Source organism: Nilaparvata lugens, chromosome 10 (genome assembly GCF_014356525.2).
Source record: "Nilaparvata lugens isolate BPH chromosome 10, ASM1435652v1, whole genome shotgun sequence".
NCBI lineage: Eukaryota > Metazoa > Arthropoda > Insecta > Hemiptera > Delphacidae > Nilaparvata > Nilaparvata lugens.
The window spans coordinates 25,686,830-25,704,883 of record NC_052513.1 but is presented as its reverse complement, the minus strand read 5'-3'; the positions used below and the strand labels follow the sequence as shown (position 1 = coordinate 25,704,883).

At 35.7% G+C, this 18,054-nt stretch overlaps 1 protein-coding gene across 1 annotated transcript; it reads right to left on the bottom strand.

The window, feature by feature from the left end:
• Positions 1-3,988: 3,988 nt before the first annotated feature.
• Positions 3,989-17,216, bottom strand: LOC111061621 (zinc finger protein 470). Its single transcript, XM_039437043.1, has 6 exons — positions 16,987-17,216; positions 15,038-15,300; positions 13,936-14,247; positions 11,872-12,102; positions 9,722-10,061; positions 3,989-6,357 (listed from the first exon to the last, which is right to left on the bottom strand). The coding sequence occupies exons 1-6, from the start codon at positions 17,188-17,190 to the stop codon at positions 5,218-5,220; spliced, it is 2,490 nt and encodes an 829-aa protein (XP_039292977.1). The 5' UTR covers positions 17,191-17,216; the 3' UTR covers positions 3,989-5,217.
• Between the last annotated feature and the right edge of the window lie 838 nt (positions 17,217-18,054).

Below are 18,054 nucleotides of genomic sequence, written 5' to 3'. Positions count from 1 at the left end.
ATATTCAACAGTGAAACCATGACGTATTTAAAATTATTGAACCCTAAATTTTCAATTTCTACTATAATTATTTCTACGAGGGTAATAATAATTCAGCATTAATGATCAACCTTCTATCACTATCATTCAAGTTTTAAGACACAGGCAAGGCAAGCGGTTGTGGGACGATTTCCATTCATGCCCCTATTCACCAAAATTCATGTGATCGGTACGGTACGGCCTCACTTGAGTACGGTATCCCGCCAAATGACAGTTGCCTAGCTTTATTTGTTATTTGCGAGCAAAAGGTTATAGGACTGTAGTAAGTTCAGCATAAATCTATCAAAGAATGATTGAAGTTTACGTAGAAAACATTATGAGTGATGATGTGTGTGAATGGTGTCGGGAAAGTTGAGAATTCCTCAAATTTCATTCATGTGGGGTGGTAACCTCTTGGGGTTGGCTCAGCTTTATGGTCATTAGATGCAATAATATTGATCTGAATTTGACACCCGGCAAGAGGAAGTGCTGTGTGAGGTGGAATGCTTGTGATCCATGGCAACTTGGCGTGACAGCGCTGGTGCAACCAAATGCTTCTTCAGCAGATTAAATGGGATATTTTCGATCACCCGCCTCAAAAATCTGACTTTGTGAACAGCACCTTATCCCGTTCCGTTTCCCCAAATGTAAGACACGACTTACAGGGCAGCTCTTCCAAACTAACAAGGAGCTTTCAAAGCAACGTTATAGCACTTTTGGCTATGCCGCCTACTCATTTGTAAACTTTGCAAGCCAAAATACGTTTTTTCTACTACTTGTGACAATAATTGGAAAAATAAGTTCAATTATTTCTGAGAAACTTTCACGCTTTTCTCACCACTCACTCATCTTTAAAAAAAAGTTTCTAGTATGTCAAAAGTTTAATGTTTTCTGCTCGAATTGTCTCGACATTGACGTATCCTACATAATTTATTAAAAAATAACTACCGTATAGGTCGCATAAAAATTAACCAGACACCAAGAGGGGAGACATTCTCTCCGATATTTTGATATGAAATTTCCACTTATTATTAATAAGTCATCCCATAAAAATGCTGAGAAGAGCTGGGAATAAATATTTTTGATGTTTCCAATTCCAACAAGAAATTTGAATTTCCTTTTCAACCCTGAAACTTTTCAAGCATTACTGGAATATCGTGTATGATAATCTACGGTACCTACATAATAATTTTGTGGTACTGGTTAATTCCAACAAGAAATTTGAATTTCCTTTTCAACCCTGAAACTTTTCAAGCACTACTGGAATATCGGGGATGATAATCTACGGTACATACAAATTGTGTGGTTCAATTAGAAATTTTAGTCGCAATTTCACACGAATTGGAAACTTTGGTATAGGCCTATTCAATTGGTTTACAATCTTTCTAAATTCAAAATGTTTTTTGTTTGCAAGTGTTTGCTCAGTGAATTGGACACATTTCATTAAGTGGAAAAACATAACCTTGTTTCTGGACTAGACCTAGTATATGAATTAAAATTCGGGGAGAAACATTTTGGGCTGTGCCTATTGGTCTTCCCCCAATCATTTAAATGCATAATTATGAAATCTTGAATCAATAAATGAATAAAAATATTATAACTAGGGTTTCGAGAGAGTGATGCGGTGAAGGTAGCTACAAGCTTGAGTGTTGAAAATAATGCATGTGAAATGGTAAAATAATACCGCTCCGCTATGTTTTGATCAATCCAATTTAAATACGGTACATGCATTAATTTCAACACTCAAGCTTGAAGCTAACGTCGCCACTCCGCTGTCTTCACTTTTAGATATAAGTAATTTCGGCAGTGTACACTGAATTGAAAATCATTAGAGTATAATGCTCGCTGCCAAGGAAGCATCCATCATGATGAAACCTAGCAGCTTTTCACATCTTGAACTCTGGTAGAAAATTTGGTACATTTCGCTTCAAGGTGGAGTAGAGGTTACAGGTTTTCCTTCATTCAATCAAAGTTTATCTCAACTGTCTATCTGAGATAAGCCAGACTTGCGAATTGCAGCATCAGCATTCTCAGCAACAAAGGCGGTGTCATCTACAAATAGGAGAACTGAGGTCACATCCAGCCTCAGGTCATTGATGAATATCAGGAAAAGGAGAGAGCTATCCACCTAAAATCTGAATCTGTGTAAGTTCAGATATAAAAGAAACTGCAAGGATAAAATTTCAAACACTTTATTAAAAGAAAAAATAGAAATCCATTTCATTATGACACATATAAGGGTTTGAATATATCGCAGTTATCAGTGAATGCTTTGCATCAAGATGCCAACAATGAAAATCAGTGACATTAATATTTATTTATCTCATTTTTTAGTTTCAAACTCCAAATTTGCGATACATTGAAACCCTCACATACTCCGAATATATAACTACCTACAATAGAGATCTATAAGATTGTGGATGAGCTCTCTCTGTTAGACTGTATTTTACAAATACATTTTCTCAGGGCTTCTCAATTAACCACATCCATGATTGTTGAGAACATCTTCTGATAATATCAAACTGATATTTTAGTTTATAAACATTTATCTACAAGCAAACTCAGAGTGAATATTCATGGGCTGGAAATTACAACAAATTATAAAATAGCACTAAGTGAATGGAACTATAATAATTAATTTTCAGAATGATCAAAAATGAGCAGAAAACTAAATAGTGAGTCTAAAAATGGATTTTTAACACAAGTAATTTTATAATATATCAATCAAATAAATTGGATAAGATTAGAGGCAAAAATGCTTAGGTTTTATACATTTTTATAACATATCGAACACACAGTGTTGATAAAATAGTCTATCATAGAATTTCTAAGCCCTTGGTCAAATAATCATATTAAATAAAATTTATATTAGGAAATTAACTTCATCATAACATACAGTAAACACACAAATTTAATATTAAAGAAGAACTACAATAATAATGATTATAAAGATATATATTAATATATATTATAATACTACATTATAGCTTCATTATAGTATATAGTTTATAAAGCAAGATAATCTTAACATCATGTAAGAACTAAATTTATGTAAAAATATATTTTATTCAATTTGAAAAATTCCAGCTAACCACTGATGTCAAACTCATTCAAGAATTTTTAATATCATTCCCTCCATCTCAAATTTAATCTATACATTGATAACAACATTGGTTCATTATCTATTTTTACTTAAACTTACAAGTATATCTAATATATATATATAATATTATAATCTCTCCACTATTTCTAATATCAAAGTTGCTAAACACTGGATTCATTAAATTGTATATGAAAGGGAATAATAATTTGAAGAATATAAATTCAGTAACGGAATCAGGTTAAAGTTAAAGAAAAAATGATATGTTTGTTAACGGCAATGTTAGTCAAGTGATAACTCAAAGATAATATAAATCTCAACAAAATTTTAGTACGGTACGTACCGTACTTATACATCAATACATACCATTTTATAATCTGACGAGTATTAAGTTTGAGGGGTTAATTATTGAGAGCAGAAGTAAATTAGTTATAACAATAACATAAAACGAATGTAGGTGAAAATAGCAGATTTTAATATAGCAAAATCAATTATTACAATAGAAAACTAATAATTTCAATTGGATGAAAAAGTTTCTAAAAACATTGTTCAGAAAACAGAGCAACTAACACTTCATATGTTTTTGAGTTAGATGTAGTTATAAGCATTCTATTGTAGACTAAGAAAGTATGCATCATAAGGAATGTAAAGGAATGAAATTCACCATTTATTACGTATTTTTCTGTTAAGGATAAACATAATACCAAATAACATGCTCAATAACTCAACTTTAGTTTTGAATGGAGTTGGAATTAGAAAAGGAAAAAGGGTTTTCAATGTAGTGATATTACATATAGATTATTGCATCAATGGAATTTGTTAGTTCAGTACAGTCAACAAGCACGGTATTAGATCAAGTTGGACTACTCATGAAAAAAAATTAATAGCCTACTTCAGCTCTCGAATTGTTTTAAATATTCCTCTTAAGAAAAGAGTGTGTTCAAAGTTAATTTCATGTTACAAGTTTTATTATTTTTTTTAGAATTTTAGAAGATTACAAATTACAGTACCTACTTTACATACACTGGAGAAGTGTTCGACAACACTCTAATGAAAATACAAGTTGTGAGTGGACAGACATTTTGAATGTAATCAACCACTTTCTTCATGAATCTTGATATATTCTTCTCAATATCATGACAGATCTTCTTCTTAATACTAATAGTACAAAACATTCTACAAATAAATATAAGTGAAAATGAGTTATAGTCTGTGATGTTTAGAGTTTGATACCAATTTGAATATCCAGCACAAATAAGTTATCACAACAATTCAGTTGATTAGAACAACTTTTCCATCATTTTGGCAGGTTTTAAATATCAGAGTAATCAAATTTTATAATTCATAGTTAATCCACAATTCAACAATAATAATAATATGGAACTCCATTGGTGATAAATAAGAGCTTATATTCTCAATATTATTACTACTTCGTAATTGAATGTCTCAAAATTTGTTATTTGATAGGAAATTGTGAATTCAAATTACTATTCATAAGAACATAGTGAATTTCTCAAGTCCCAATAAAACTTGACACACTGAAAGCATTGCCGTTTTTCAAATCTGGGACAACTACCCTAAATTGAAAAGCTAACAAAACAACTACAATTATTTACAATTGAAAATGTGAAGCAAGCAAGTATTAAAAATAGTGCAAACATTCATTTTTATACACAAGTGAAAGAAAAACAAAATCAAAATTATATAGTAGCTAAAATGATATAAATGAAAAAAGAAAGTCTAATCTTAGTTTGCAAACGAATTGCTCCACAAACACACAACAAGATCCAAATTGAGCCACAATAAAATTATTGTAACAAGTGGTGATCGATTAGGTGAGGTGCTTGTTTTTTACAACTATAAAATATTTACAAGAATAATCAATCAATTTACCAACTCATATCCATAAATTAATATTGTTTTTGGTAATGTATTATAATATATATTATATGTTATTATTATCAAAGTTATAAAAATGATAATGCGTAACTTGAGGATTGATTTAGTAAATAACATACATATATATACTAAACAACAATCATTGTCCTTTCGATATACGTACTAGTATACATATACACTGTTTAGGGTAGTGGCACTTACTAGATGTGGATGCGTATATGGTTCAAGAGATCGGTGCGGTCAGAGAACACCTCACTACACATTTCACAGGCGAGCAGGTCGGCGGTGATGATTTCCGTTTTGACCATGCAATCGGCGACAGGCTCCAGCTTGACGTTGAGTCCAAGGTTGGGCACCACGGTGCACTCCACCCGCTCCTCCTGGCAATTCACGTTCAACGGGATGTTCTCCTGCTCCAAGCAGGACAAGTTGAGGATGTTCTCCTGTACTTGGCTCTCCTCGATGTTCGACGCGGGCACATGCTCTTTAGTGGGGCTGCTACTCTTCTTGGCGCGCGGCTTGCGCGGTTTGGTGGGCGTGGTGCTTTTGGCGGCCGGGAACACAGCCGGCTCCACCCTGACCCCCGTCTCCGTGTTCCGGAAAGTGACGTTCTTGGTGCGTGGCCGTATCCGCGAGTCGCCTCCGTTCACAATTGTGTCGACAGCCATCTCAGTTTCAACCTCGATCATATCGGTGCTACTCGAAGGTAGATAGACAGACTTCATCCTGGGGGAGCCAGAGCCACCGTTGGGGGACGATTTATCTTCATGAGGGCGGGACACTACGTATTTAGATGCATAGCTTGTGCTGTTCATCAACTTAGCAGCCTTGGCTCGTTTTTCGTTGCGGGCTTGTTTCAAATTTGCGGCTTTCAATTTATTCTTCTTGGCAACCTTCTCCATGCGCTTCTTTTGTTCGACATCGTTGACCATAGAGTTGATGTTCTCGAGGGCTGATTCACAGGCCTTCATGACGTCAAAGTCGTCGGAGTGACGCGGCGTCTGCGGAGGCGACGACTCGTACTTGGACTTGCGTCGCGGCGCATACTTCTTCTTCTCGTGGTGCGACTCGCTGGTGTCGGAGAAGTAGTCCTGGTCGTTGTCGTTGAGCATGAGGTTGGTGGTGTCGTGTGGTGCCAGCTTGCGCCGGCGCTTGTACTTGCGAGGTCCCACCGTTGGCAGCCGGTGCTTGGCCGTATTCTCGTCGCTGTGGTGCACCAGATGCACGCACAGCTCGCTCGACGAGCCGAACAGGTATCCGCACACCTTGCACTCGTAGCACGAGTTCACCTTCATGTCCGAGCCGGAGTGGTGCGCGCGAATATGTTCACGCAGAACAACCTACAACAATAACACACAAATCAGTCATTTTTCCTTACACATTTCACACACGCAATGACACTTACTGAACATACAAACGTTAATTAGAACTCAATTACTAACAACAAATATGTTTTCCTCCACTTCCTTTCCAAAGTGCTTACTTTACTCCCTGGAACATAATACTAAAGTGTCCCTTTTTCGCTCTCGGGAGGAAAAACAGGAAAACTCCCTAGAGCGTAAAAGTAACTCTATTTAAAACATGGGAAGCATCTCTATTTTAAAAACGTACACTTGAAATAGGTTAGAAGGTCTAAGCTCAGATGAGCAAGCATATAGAGTAGTCATTAAACCAACTAAATTCAATACCTCAACCAGACATTTGATCAATATATGAAATTTATGTTTGTATGCTGAAATTATTACAAACTTCATATCAATATACTAAAAAATTGTAAATTTTTTTTATTCCATGTTATTCAAAATACCAGCCAACAATCAAAATTGAAACTGGAACTTAATCATAGTTGTAGTTGTGGTGGCCATTATTGTTACAACTTTTGCCGACAGATAGGGCGGAGAACTGTGATTACAAGCCAGTCCAGCTGTTTACTTTTAGATTATGTTGTAACACATTGTTTGGTCACGTACGTTTTTAAAAATTATTTTATTTACAGTTTTTATGAAAATGTGGGTGGAGGAAAAATGTTGTGTATATCACGAGTGAAAAATGTTTTTTCCCCTCAGGGAGAAATAACAGTACTTTTCACTCTAGATATACAAATAACTATTTGATTTTTATTAGAGAGAGATCCCTGTAAAGGAAATTAAAAAAAGATCTTCGACTTACACTACATTGAATATGGACTAAAATCAATATTATGATTTGAGAGAATAAGCTTCGGTTGCACAAAAGCCTGTTAACTTTTAATCATGATTAAATGTCACGAGAACCAATCAGATACAGCTGTTTTGGAAAGAATACTTCTCCGATTGGTGCGGAGGAGGAGTCACAACTTTAATCACAATTTAAACTGTGATTATTATCACAATTATAATTAAACAGGCTTTTGTGCAACCAAGCCTATGCCATTATTCTAATTTTAAGGTTTTTTTATTAACCTAGCACCGTTAGACAAACAGCTTCAGTACACACTATGCAAATACTGTGGTTTAAACGAGCAATAGTAGAACGAGTGCTTCTATCAGAAAATCCAGAAAAAGGATGTTTTCCATTTCAATTATTTTTATTGCAAAAATACATAAAAAAATGTGGTGTGGTACACTCACACAACTTTCCTTGCTCATATTTGAAACTACGATCAGACTTCTGTATATGTGTATATATAATTGTTTTCAGAGTACTTTTTCCTTTTTGTAAACTGTGAAATTCGATGATTTTTTTAGTCGTCATTTTTTTAAAGTCGTCGAAACAGCTGTTCTACAGATGAAATAACTCGACTATGTGTTCTTTTTATGAACCGCGCTACCTACCTACCTCATGTACAAGAAGGAGGTTACTAAGTTTATTTCTTAAGGATGGGGTGGACCCCCCATTAGTTTCCCAGGAAGAAGACTCATGCCAGTTGATAGAGCTGATAAATAACTATACAGGGTATGAATTTGAAAAATAATCGGTCAAGTTATTTTTGAGAAAATCGTGAAAAACATGGTTTTTAGTAATTATCCGCCATTTTTCTCAAGAATATTACGGAGCTCCTGCAATTTTCCCAGGAATGAGACTTGTGTCAGTTGATAGGGCTTATAAATAGCTATCCATGGTATAAATTTGAAGAAAATCGTTAGAGCCGTTTTCGAGAAAACCGTGAAAAACATGGTTTTTTATTAATTATCCGCCATTTTGAATTCAATTTTATTGTGTTCACAGACACACACACACACACACACACACACACACACACACACACACAGAGAGAGAGACCAACACCCAAAAATCATGTTTTTGGACTCAGGGGACCATGAAACGTATAGAAAACTTGAAATTAGGGTACCTTAATTTTTTTGGAAAGCAATACTTTCCTTCCTTACCTATGGTAATAGGGCAAGGAAAGTAATAATACTGAGCAGCCTCATCTCGTAAAATGATTCAAATTCATCAATTAAATACGCACAAATGCTTGAAAGTTGCTCCTTCATTACAATATGGCACTAACGGCAAAGATCAATTTGTGCGCTGATAGTGAGTTCAAACATAAAACTATTATAAATAATCTTAAAAGAAAAAGGAAAATTGAGCTTAACAACTAAATTAAACCTAAATAAAACTAAGGAAAGCTAGGTTAAAGGTTACCGTAAGTAGAAACAAAGACAGATCAATAGGAAGCTGGGACAAATAATTTTGAAGATTTATAACAAAAGATTTTCTGGAAATTAAAAATCCAAGTGCCCTTTTCTTAAAAAAAAAACTTCTATCCAAACATGTGACCCCTTTTACAGGTGGTCGGTGGATGAAATCCTGTGGATGAAGTCCACAAGTACCTGATTGAAACTATAGACCTTATGGAAACACAGCAATAGACTGGCTTCTCCAAACATCTGTGTAATCACTTGTCAGCTGATTTATGATGAATAATTCTATAGTCTGATTTTTACTCTAATATTGGCGTATGAAGGAGGCTCCTTTTTTCTTTTATATTATCCTTGAAATGCAAAATATCCAAAAACCTTGTATATACGTCGACGCGCAATTAAAAAAGGAACATACCTGTCAAATTTCATGATAATCTATTACCGCTTTTCGCCGTAAACGCGCAACATATAAACATTCAAACACTTTAACATTAACACATTAAAGATTAAAACATTTAAACATTAAGAGAAATAATGCCAAACCTTTGACTTGAATCTTAGACATCACTTCGTTCGGTCAACAAGGTGTTCTTGCAGGCCTTATTTTAAAGAAAAAAAAAGCTGACGGCTTCTGCTAATTATATATTTGATTTAGCAAGCTTCGTTTTCAATAATAGACGGGTATAAGAGGAGAACCAGGTAAGTCTTCTCCATAATACAAGATATAGAGGTTTTGTATACCCCCCTCATAAACTTTGTCTGCTGGAGAGTGGCCCGTTTTATTCCCATTTCACATAAAAGAAAATGAGGGCTTGAGGGAGTTCAAAAAACACTCAGGGAATTCCTTATTGTATTGTGTCCATACAAATGAGCAGACTTCCTTGTTAGTTAATTTTTGCCTTATGTATGTTATGTGAAATCGGTTGTATTTGATAGATGAACGATATTAGTAATATATTAGATTACATTTTGATGTGTTATATGTACTGCGAGAGCGTTGCTTCCTTGATGCAGATCCATATGACGAATAAGTAAAGTAAGACAAATGAATTTTAGTGACTATAGGCCTACTGACCCGTTGATTGAAAGCCTTGGGACAGACGGGACACACGTAGGGCTTCTCGCCGGTGTGAATGCGCTCGTGCTTGCGCAGAGTGCCGCCATCGGCGAACGCCTTCCAGCAGTAGCGACAGCCGTAGGGCCGCTCGCCGGTGTGGATGCGCACATGGATCTGCTGCGAGCTGCGCGACCCGAACGTCTTGCCGCAGTCGTGGCAGGGAAAGCTGCGTGCCGGGTGCGCGCCCGAGGCGCTCGATGCGTGGCTGTGCCGATGGCTGAGCAACGCGCGTCCGTCAGGGAACTCGTCACCGCAGTCCGAACACACCACCGCCTTGTCGCGGTGCGACATCATGTGCCTAAACACACAAGCATAACACTATCTTCATTAAAAAATCATCTTTTAGCGCTAATAATCTAGCTTCTTCAGAAAAAAATATATTTCATTATTTTTTTCATTTACTTTCACAATGATACTTTAAGAATCATTTTTGGAAAGAAGTACTTCTCCGTACAGGAAAGATACTCACTCTGCCGTCATTGTAAGTTCTGGAGATTTGGACCTACACCCACAAAACCAATCCAATTTCAGTCACAATAACGATTCCACAGCTATAGTCGTAACTCACCATCATTATTAGTATTTAGCTATAGACAACCTTGCCTGAAAACTTCCCACAGAATACAGGTCGAAAGATCTAAAATACACTACCACAGGATCTGAAAACTCTACTGATTAAACAAAAATTTAAAGGGTTGTCAAAAAGGCAATCGATTGATGAAGTATACTATTCAATTGGCGAGTTTTTACAAGGCTATGTTTTTAATATATTCCGTTCATTTTCATTTTTTTTGCGTACGTTTCATGTTACTGTAATGTCACCGTTGTCCACTTTGTCATACATTTTTTGGGATGTCATTGAAAATTTAATAATAAATCATTTCCTTTCAAAAATCCAATTCTCAACTGTACCAATCCACGGAAAATTAAATGATTAATTACAAATAATTGGAAAGTATAAATTCAAATAATATTTTACATATATCCGGTGATTTATCATGTCTGATATATAGCAATGTTTTGTAGACGCGGCCAGTTGAAATCATTAATTCCTGTTACACAGAATTACGTTCCTGATAGAGAGATTAAACAAAGAAATTCTACGTTTTACATACAATTTGAAACGACGAAATGTAGTGATAGAATTGTTTAGTATTACAAAAGAATGATCGAGTATCAACAATTGCAGTGTCAGAGAATTTCTATTTTGTTTATTTAAAACCAGAAATAAAAAAATGGTTAAGCACCTAGTTCAGGTGAAATCATTAATTTATTGATCATAACTAAGAAGAATCAATTCATTCATTCCGCCACGGTATCATCAGCGAAGAGGAACAAAGACCAGTTCTCCATCTCCAAATTCAAAAAATCATTGATATAAATAAAAAATAAAATTGGACTTAATGCTGTACCCTGGGATACACCAATTGAAATCGTCAATTGAGGGTTTATTACCTCACCAACTCTGAATTCTTGTATTCTACAATATTGAGATAGCTTTCAAAGAAACCAAGTGCCACATCTGTAATTCCTACATGTTCCATTTTTTTCAACAAAATGTCAATGATTCACTGTATCAATGCATCTAAAAAATCATCAATATAAATTTAAAATAGGACCTAACACTGTGCCCTTGGGACACTGTATCCTGGGATACACCAATTTCAATTGTAAATTTTGGGCTTATTACCTCATCAACTCTGACATCTTCTGTTCTAAAATATTGAGATACCATTAAAAACCAAGTCCATACCTCTAATTCCAATATCTTTAATATTCTTTTCGACAAAATTTCATAATCCACTGTATCGAAAGCTTTGTGGAGGTCTAGAAAAACACCTAGATTTTATATAAATTTTTCTCCTTTGTCTAATATTATGATATTGTTTAATTAGTTACATTGTATATAGTAACAGACGTACCTACACAATTATTACGAAAACCAAATTGATTATTAGATAATATTCCATTTTGATAAATTGTTTAGAAAGGCGTGTCTTGACAGTTGACACATTTTTCTTTGACCTTCGACACGCAAGAAAGCAGACAGATAGGACAATAGTTGCCTATAATGAATATTATTATTAGTGAATAGTTGGTTGACTGACCGTCTGAGGCGTGCGCGACTGTGGAAGCGCTTGTTGCAGGACTGACAGGGGAAGGAGCGGTTCTCCGAGTGCACCCACGAGTGCTTGAGCAGCGAGCGCCGGTCCTTGCACACTTTGCCGCACTGGATGCATGTCGACGAGTCCATCTCCTGGTCGCCACTCGTGTGCGTCTGCGCCACGTGAGCCGCCAGCTCCTCCACAGAGTCACAAATCTCGCCGCACGACATGCATCTAAACCAACCAAACCATCGAACCAATTAAACCACTTGCAAAATGAAACTGGCCTAAATTATAACAAATGTAAAACTGACATCAACATGAATAGTATACCCTACTATGCCACAGTATGACTAAAACAAACTATTCCGTGCAAACAATTATTCACATTTGGTAACACAGCTCTTCCATAAACATTTTCAAGAGAAAATATAGCATAAGAAGATATACCATGGTATAGGTCATTTATGTTCCAAATTTCAAGCCGATTTCTTGTTAACTCAAGCTGATTACTGTCGACTACTGTATATTATTATTGTTTTGGCCGTGTGAGTGTGAGAACGGCACAATATGAGAGACTACCAGCGCCACATTACTTCACGAAAATGAAATACTAGGACTATCGGCTTGAGTTAACAAGGTACTAAGTTAGATCCAAATTGATTGGATTCAAAAACTTGTAGCCTTATAATACTCACTAAAATTATTTAGTGTCTTATATTATGTATTTTATGAATTTGTGATTTATATAATTGCATGTATGTTGAAATGTGTATGCTGACAATGCATAAATCCTTTAAATGTTGTAATAGATATTGTAAAAGAATGAAAATGCAAATAAATAATAATTTCAATTTAACAGTGAAATTTGTTACATAAACGCCCTAAACCATGGGATATATTCTTTATGTTATATTTTCAGTAAGTACTTTTTCCATCGAACAAAAGTTAGGACAGGACAAGTGCATTGAAAATTTGAGAACACACATCACAATGTTCGTCATACATGTTGTATCATCAGCGAAAGGCTTCGAACACTTTAAGGTTAGGATTGGTATCTTTGTTTTTCATTTTTTTCTTCGCTGCTCTAGTTGAGGTAAAATTATTTTTGTATCATTATTTGTAATTTTCCAGTGGTTCATTAATTGTTATTGATTGTTTATTCTATGTTCAAAGCTGCCGTCAAAAAGCTGTTTCTCGTTCGAAGCCTCTCGCGTGAATGTCTTTTAGGTTCGAAGACATGTCAGTTCACACATGTTTGACACACTTGTCCTATGGATAGTGGCCACCCTAAGAAACTAAAGCAACCAACACAATATATCAGTCAATTTTGTAAGATTCTCATGGCGTGCCGATATCAAGAATCTCTTCATGTGCTCCTGAAGTGGCTCATTTTTTTTAAAGAGAAATTGAAAGTTAGCATGAATAAAGACTCACTTGAAATGGTAGAGGATATGAAAATTTGCTACCTACTTATTTTAGGTTGCAACTTGAAAAGAAAACGCCTAGCTAAATATAGAAATCTAGTTACCAGTTGTATGGCTCTATGTATCAAATTGTCGAGTTTCGCCTCGATATCTTACTTAGAACTTCACATTTATACCACCTCACTCTAGCAAACTTTGCTGCTGTCAACATCTATTGAATTTAAAAATCAGGAAAATCATTTTCATTTCTTGAACGTCACTGAATTTTTAGAAAATGTTTTCTATAATATCAAATAAATTTGAATGAAATTGAAATGAGAATAAATTTTATTCTGCATTTGAACATAACAAAAATGGAATTCAATCATAATTTCAAAATTATACAAGCAGCAAATTTACATCGACACTGTCAGTTCAAATTTGTTGCAAGTATACATTTTACATTAGTTTTTCAATTCAGTAAACATTCAATTATTTCAGTAATGTTTGATTATATCGATTATAATATCAAATTTATATATTATATCTTTACTGTTATGTTGTATCTTATAAAATGATTAAAGGATAAATTCAAATGTTTCATTTTAGTCACAGTTTTTTATGAATAGGAATATATTGTAGTGATGTAGTTGTGGCTAACCTGTGCTGATCGCCGCCGTAATGCGAGTCTCCGCTAGTGTTAGCGTTAGCGTTTGCGTTTACGTTGAAGGATGGTTCATTGCCATGACACAATTGCTGGTGCGCGCGCATCGCCACACTCGACTCAAAGAACTCGCCACACGTGCGACACACCTTCCTGCTTCCCCCTCCACTGCTCCCTCCTCCCACCACTCCACCATCCAGCTCATCGTCGATCAGATCATCATCATCATCAGGTCGACCGCCCCGGTTGCTTCTGCCACCCTCCTCATCGCCATCATCAGAATCAACCACCTCAGACTTCACGTGCGTCCTGACAAGCACAATTCAACAAATAAATCACAATCAACTTATTGCTCAGATATTATATTCATTTACACAGAAAAGCAACTCGACCAGAGTCGTAGTCCAAATTCGTCATCTTAAAGGAAATTAGATTTAGCCAGTGCCACCTGATTTAGCAGCTTCTTTGGTCTCAAGTTATCAGCTGTTCAGCTTTGTCGTATTGCCAACGAATTGTACCTTGTATCAGGATTGATAAAAGCTTCATCAAATATTTGAAAAGCTTCATTAAATGCTTGAATAATTATTATCTTGAAAATGCACTATAATATTTAGCTGAGCTTAGACCTTCCAAACTATTTGCAATGTATGTTTTTAAAATAGATTCGCTTCCCATGTTATTCGATATTGTTATCTGTTATATATGTTATTCGATATTGTTATTCGCTCCCATGTTATTTGCTATTCTTATGCTAATAGCTCAATAGAGCTGTTTTTACTCCCTTGAGAGTTTTCAGTTGTTTTAGTACCAATAGTGAAAAAGGGCATCTTTACTATTATGTTCCTGGGCGTGAAGTAAGAGCTTTAGACAGTAGGTGGAGGAAATAATATTGTATCTCTACGTGGAAAATGAAATTATCTGATTTCTTTGAATTTGTAGCTGTAATAATTCGTAACTTTCTACAATTCGTAGTAGATTTTTGAGCTAGAAATCTCCTTATTAGACCTCATGAATTATCGACGTTCTAAATAATTCATACAAGTTCAACAATTCAAGTACAGAATAGGCCTACTTTAAATAATATGAGAGTGCGACCAACCTTCTATGGCGCTTCAACGCGTCATGCCGGTGGAACGACTGTCCGCAGGTCTCGCAATACATGTAGACCTCGGCACTGCTGCCGGCCGCCCCGGCTGCACCCTTGGATCCCCCGCCCCCTGAGGCTCCGCCTCTGGAGGTCCCGCCTGCTGAGGCCCCGCCAACTCCGCTCGGCGCCGCCCCGATTATGACCGACGTGGAGGCGGTCACCGGCACTGGTCGTATCGACGCCTCTATGTGCGGGTGCTTGATGCGGGTGTGCTCCTAACAACACATTTTATTCAATCAATCAATGTTATCTAATTCAACACTAAATAAATCAAAATACAAAAGCAACACAATTAACATTTTTGATAAAAATACATAGCCAACTATGGTTTCCCAAGTAATAAGCTGTTAGAAGGTAAAAAAGTAAGGAATGAAGATTGAAGAGGAGCGAAAAATGTAAGAATGGGAGAGGAAGATAGGAAAAAAGAGAAAAAAAGATGAGCAAATTTTGTAATCGAGTCCACAGAAATAGCTAAAGAAATGGCACTGCATTCAATAGTTTGATATACTCATACTTCGATATGAAAGATAAAGTTACAAAGTAAAGGAAACAAAAGAAAAACAACCCGAGGCTTAGCCTGTGGGGGATGGAGTACCAGTTTTGTATATTTATTTTTCAAATAATTCATTTGGTTACTTCTTATAAATATGACAGAATTCAGGACAAGACCTGCTAGCTCGCATCAATTATACTGTTCTCTTAATCAGTTTTCATAATATTGACATTTATTCATGTAATTATAACGAAAACAACCCAAATAGATTATGCTTCTTTAACATAACAATAAGACTCGTGTACAATAATTTATTCAAAACAAAAAAAAATACTAAAACTAATATTTAAAAAGAAAAAAAAATGGAAAACTACTTCTAAAACATTTTTCAATAAAGTTGATAATGAAATCGCTGTCGTATGGGTTTTGAAAAGAAATTTTGAATACATTTTTTTTTGTTAAAACAACGTTTTTCTGAAAATATTGAAATAATTTATAAATTATTGATAATCAGTAATAAGGAAACCCTATTACTAATTATTTGGTATTCTCATCTAATGGAATGAATTCAGGAAAAAATCAATCAAACACAATGAATGTTTAGAAATTCATTATTCAAAAAAAGTGGGATCACCACTTCACAAAATATCATATACATGACAATATCCTTATTCTAAATTGATGATGGGCCCATATATTTGTTAAATAAAGTCTTTCATGAATCTCAATGCCGGAAAATATAATTTGATCGTCACATTACCTCGGTACCGAGTTACGTCGCAGAGTATTTGATAATGATGTTCCATAATTGCTTAAAAGAAAACACAGCTTGGCAATTATCTCCTATCCTCCATATCCGCTTTAACCTGTTCCTCGTATGATGCACTTGGAGTTCCTTGTCTCCTATTCATAATTGTGGATTGATTTGGCATTAATAAGGATCGTTCTTCCATAGTCAGTCGTAAATTAGTTTGCCACAAACATGGACCGCTTTAATAGCGGGTTTGAGTATAGCTTATATACAAATATCTTCACATGTCGAAAAATTCAAAATCACTCAACAAAATAGAAAGAAAGAAACTTGAAGTGAAATATCACATCGTGGAGTTGTTGTTAAACCTAGGGCTGCTTGCCGGCAACTGAATAAGGAGAAAATAATTTCTGCCCTCTACCAATGCCTCGCACTGGCTGGGTGCTCACCCACAGCTGGCTGAGTAAGCACAAATAAATAAATGCTCTCTTTGTTCTTATTCTTCTTCCTAAATGTTAATATTTATTTGCCATATTATAAAAGAAAGGGAAATGAAATTTGATTCATAATCAAAATTCGTTTCAATAGTGAAAATGATGTGATAATAATTATATGATTTTGTGGGAGACAGAAAGAATAAGGTGGTGAAAATGTTACCTTCATCATGTTGGGATCCCAGAACATCTCGCCGCAGACGTGGCACTCAAATGGCGAGTCGCCTGCGTGCATGCGTGCGTGCGAACCGAGCGCCTTTTCGCGCGCGAATCCGACGCCGCAGTGCTGGCAAACATAGGGCCGACTCGCGTCCGTGATCGGCCACCGGTTCTTCATTGACCCGCCCGACTGCATCATATGCGACATCTACAATATTCACATTACTATATTAATAACTCACTCATTTTCTAAAGCTGCTTATAGACTTCAGTGCAATAGCATTGAGCTGGAAACCCCAGGGATCGCGTAGACAAGGACGCCCACGGATGACCTGGAGAAGATCGGTTGAGGCAGAGTGTAGGAAGCAGAGAAAGACTTGGGCAGAGGTCAAGAGGCTCGCAGCCAACAGAGAGGAATGACGAACATTTTCGGATGCCCTATGCTTCTCAACGAGCGATATAACCTACTAAGTATTTTGCGTTGCCATGTTGCAAATCTGGAGTGCAGAATAGTATATTTCGCACCTAGGGCCGAAAATGAGACTTTTCTGGCTCGAAATCGGTTTTCAAGTCCGAGGCCGTAGGCCGAGGACTAGAAAAGATTGAGAGCCGGAAAAACATTTTTGCCCATGGTGAGAACGTAATTTTTCGCCACACAGAAAAATAAACAATATATATATGAGAATAATAATTATTCTCATTGTCTATTATAAGCACTTCCGAAAGCAAAAGTGGAAGGTCATAGCTCTAGCAAATCTGAATATCAAGAAATTGTCCAAGTATTTTTATTTTTTATTCTGATTTGTCTAAATAACCTAAAAGATTATGTTCAATTATGTAAGAGGTTGAGTTTATACTTTTATTCTTCCAAATGACAATAAGATGATATTATTATAAATGTTTTAATTATTGAATGATAAACACAAATAATGAAAAGTTTTTGATCAGCTGGTTTATCACACTTGAAAAAGTTTTTGATCAGCTGGTTTATCACACTTGAAAAAGTTTTTGATCAGCTGTTTTAGCACACTTGAAATTCGGCCAATCTGATGTGATCTGAATGTCAATGGAA

Excerpts from the sequence above, each read along its gene's own strand:
- LOC111061621 (XM_039437043.1), bottom strand. The coding sequence starts at position 17,190 with ATGTCGCATATGATGCAGTCGGGCGGGTCAATGAAGAACCGGTGGCCG. Across the intron at positions 10,062-11,871 it reads AGTCGCGCACGCCTCAGACG|GCACATGATGTCGCACCGCG; the intron begins GTCAGTCAACCA and ends TTGTGTGTTTAG. Across the intron at positions 6,358-9,721 it reads CCAAGGCTTTCAATCAACGG|GTTGTTCTGCGTGAACATAT; the intron begins GTCAGTAGGCCT and ends TTATTGTTGTAG.